General features: G+C 62.9%; 1 protein-coding gene across 1 annotated transcript in view; it reads left to right on the forward strand.

Moving 5' to 3' along the window:
- Positions 1 to 243: 243 nt before the first annotated feature.
- Positions 244 to 2,947, forward strand: part of LOC138157617 (transient receptor potential cation channel subfamily V member 3-like) — a 42,558-nt gene continuing 39,854 nt past the window's right edge. The window contains exons 1-2 of the mRNA XM_069083248.1: positions 244 to 610; positions 2,628 to 2,750. Coding sequence (XP_068939349.1) covers positions 2,632 to 2,750 — 119 coding nt within the window. The 5' untranslated portion in view covers positions 244 to 610; positions 2,628 to 2,631. The remainder of the gene's footprint in view (positions 611 to 2,627; positions 2,751 to 2,947) is intronic.

The following is a 2,947-nucleotide window of genomic DNA, read 5'->3' on the forward strand; positions in this document are numbered from 1 at the left end:
GGGCCTGCCTGCCCCTCCAGGGAAAGCAGATATGCGTAAATGCCAGACCCCTGGAGGGGCAGGCAGCCAAGGCCAGTACCGAGCAGGTCTGTAAAGGGGCGCCCCCAAACCTGGCCCCAGGAGTGGGGGAGGTGGCCATGGGGACAGGTGCCTGCGTGGGCATGCTGGTGCCAATGTTGCAGGTGCTGGCGACTGGTGGGCGTGGTGGCTGGGCCAGGTGAGTGCCGCCTGCCCCTGTGGGTGGTAGAGTGCTGATGCTTCAGCCTAGGCTCATCCCATGACTCAGAGCCTCACACGCCAGCCCTGCCTCTGAAGTGGGGGGGGCCCATGGCCATGGGCTCATCACCCCTGCCAGGCTCTTGTGGCCCAGCCAGTTTTTCAATCTGCTGCCTCATTACAGGCGTGACCCTGCACCTGGGGACTGTACTTATCCCTAACCTGCCTCACGGAGGCCGGGGCCTAGGCGGGATGTGGGTCTCCCAACAGCAGTCTCCTTCCACGCAGCTCCAGCCAGGCGGACCGACCCCAGGGGCCCAGGCCTCACCACTGCTGCCAGGGAGAGGGGCTGTCCCAGCCCCCCCAGCTGCCAGGCACCCATCTCAGGCAGACGGTAAGGACCAGCTGAGTCCCAGGGGAAGTTCAGTGGGCTAGCCCTCTGGTCCCAGTGCCCACTTGCTTAGGCTGGGCATTTGCCCAGAGGGAGCTGGAGAGATGGGCAGGTTAGTTGGGTCACTGGGGACAAGTAAAGGAGGTCATGCCGGCCGGGAGGAGAGTGAAGGGGGCAGGTCCCAGCAGGCCTGGTTGGAATCTGACTCCAAGCTTCATTTTGGGGGCAGGGGGGATTCCTGGCCTGAGTCAAACCCACAACAACTTGGGAGTCAGGCCAGGCCAGGACAGGCTCAGAGGGCTTTGGGAGGGGGGCTGAGCCGTTGGGCTGCCAGGGTCTCAGAGCAGGCATCTCTGGACTGGGGGCTGAGCTCTCCTCCTCGGCTTGGGGGGCCCCAGCCAGCCCAGGGACCTGACAGGGGCAGAGAGGGAAGCAGAAAGGGCAGGGGCCTTCCCCGGGCTGCCTTCCAGGATTCCCAAGCACCTGGTGCTTCCTGGGCACTGGTTCAGGCCGAGGCAATTAGGTCAGAGCTCCGGATTGGTCCTGGTGACTCAGCAGTTAATGGGCCCTGGCTGCCGCCTCCTCAGAATACTGGGCTGCCTGGCCGGGCCTTCTGGGGGGAGGGGGCAGAGGCTGGCAGAGCCACGGAACACTTGAGCTCGGCCAGCACAGTGCCTGGGATGGGCCTAGGGCTCACCCAGACCAAGCCGTGGGACCATTCTGCTTGCCCAGGAGCCCCAGGGGGCCCAGGGGACTCAGACCACGGAGCTGGTTCAGCAGCCTTGGGAGGAAGGCCTCTGTTTATCAGCCTGAGAAACAAAGCACAAAGTCCCCACGGACCTTCAGGGGAGCCAGGCTTGTCCACAGGGGTCCTGTGTCCCTCTGAGGAGCCTTCCGGCACTGGGGGGGCATGTGCTTGGCATGGAGCCTGTGCCCAAGTTAAAAGCTCCCTCATGTGCCAGGCTAGAATCAGACCTGGATTTGGTCCTGACTCTCTGCCATGGACCCTCTGGATGAGGCCCGTCTCCAGGACCATTTCCTCCTGAGATCTCTGATTCCACGATTATCTCACTGAGGGGGTAGCTGCTCAAGGTCCCCCCCAGGGAGATGCTGGCATTGAGGTGGGCATCTGTGCCCATGGTCCTGACTAGCAGGTTCTGCCTGCCCTCTGTGGGCTCTGACCAGGGCTGGATCTTGTCCTAGCTCTTGGTGACCTGGGCGCAGTGACTTCTGTCAGGCCCCCGAGTTTGATCTCACCTTCCCGGCCTGTCCCCCACCCCATGCCTACCTCCAGATCTCTTGCCTGCTCCAGCCCAGACCAGCCCTGCTCACGCAGTACACAGTGGAGCCACATGGCCAGGCACCTCAGGCCCACCCATCAAAGAAGGGTGCAGAAGCCCAGCGTCTTAGAGGAGGAAGGGTTTGGTCACCCTGATCTGTCTGCCCAGATGGGCTCTTTTGCAGCATGGGCCTCCCTCATTTCTTACTGAGTTCAGGAAACCACCCCTTCCCCCACCATCTCTGTGCCCCCTGAGGAGGAAAGGAGCCTTTTGCTGCCCTCTGCCCCTGCCCCTCCAAGACCCACAGCAACTTCCCAGGCTGTGTGTGAGGTCATTTCCAAGGCCCTGCCCTGGCTCAGCCTCAGACTCAGTGGCTCAGGGGCCCCTTCCTCACTCTGCTGCCCCAGAAAGAGCCCAGTCTGCCTCACCCTCTGGGGACCTTGGGCTGATCTCTTAAATGGACCCAGAGGCTGCAGCCTTGCTGGTCCAGGAGCCCCAGGCCCAGATCCCCAAGGCCACTGGAGGCCACTTGTCAGGCGGGGCTGGGGCAGGGCTCAGCACCAGCCGCAGTCCTCACTCTGCCATGGAGCCTGGGAGCTCTAGAGCCCTCCAGGTGGGCTTCCCTCCTTCCATGTGCCCATACAAGGGCAAGGCTACAGGAGTCCCCTATGCTCTCAGCACCGCCCCCTGGGGAAACAGGGGGATCGCAGATCGCTAACGGGGCTGTCTTGGTCTGGCAGAAACATGAGCAAGAATCCCAAGGAAATGATCCCATTGATGGGCAAGAAAACCAGTGCCCCTGGTGCAGCCCCCGGGTGCCCGCTGGAGAGAAGGCCCGCTGAGATCACGCCCACCAAGAAAAGGTAGGCCCAGCTCTGCTCCTGGTCTCCTTGGGGGAGAGGATGACAGAGGGCTGATGGGCCAAAGCCCACTCCTAGGCAGGTGGGGGGGCCTGAGTGTGCTGGACTGTAGATGGACCTTTGACCACTGACCATCATGTGGACACAGCACTAAAGTGGGGCCCAGGAAGGTGGGGGCACGAGGGGCTGAAGTGGGGCCC

The sequence above is a fragment of the Petaurus breviceps genome, unplaced genomic scaffold (assembly GCF_028583685.1).
Source record: "Petaurus breviceps papuanus isolate PSGF00001 unplaced genomic scaffold, PetGlider_PUasm1.0 173, whole genome shotgun sequence".
Taxonomy (NCBI): Eukaryota; Metazoa; Chordata; class Mammalia; order Diprotodontia; family Petauridae; genus Petaurus; species Petaurus breviceps.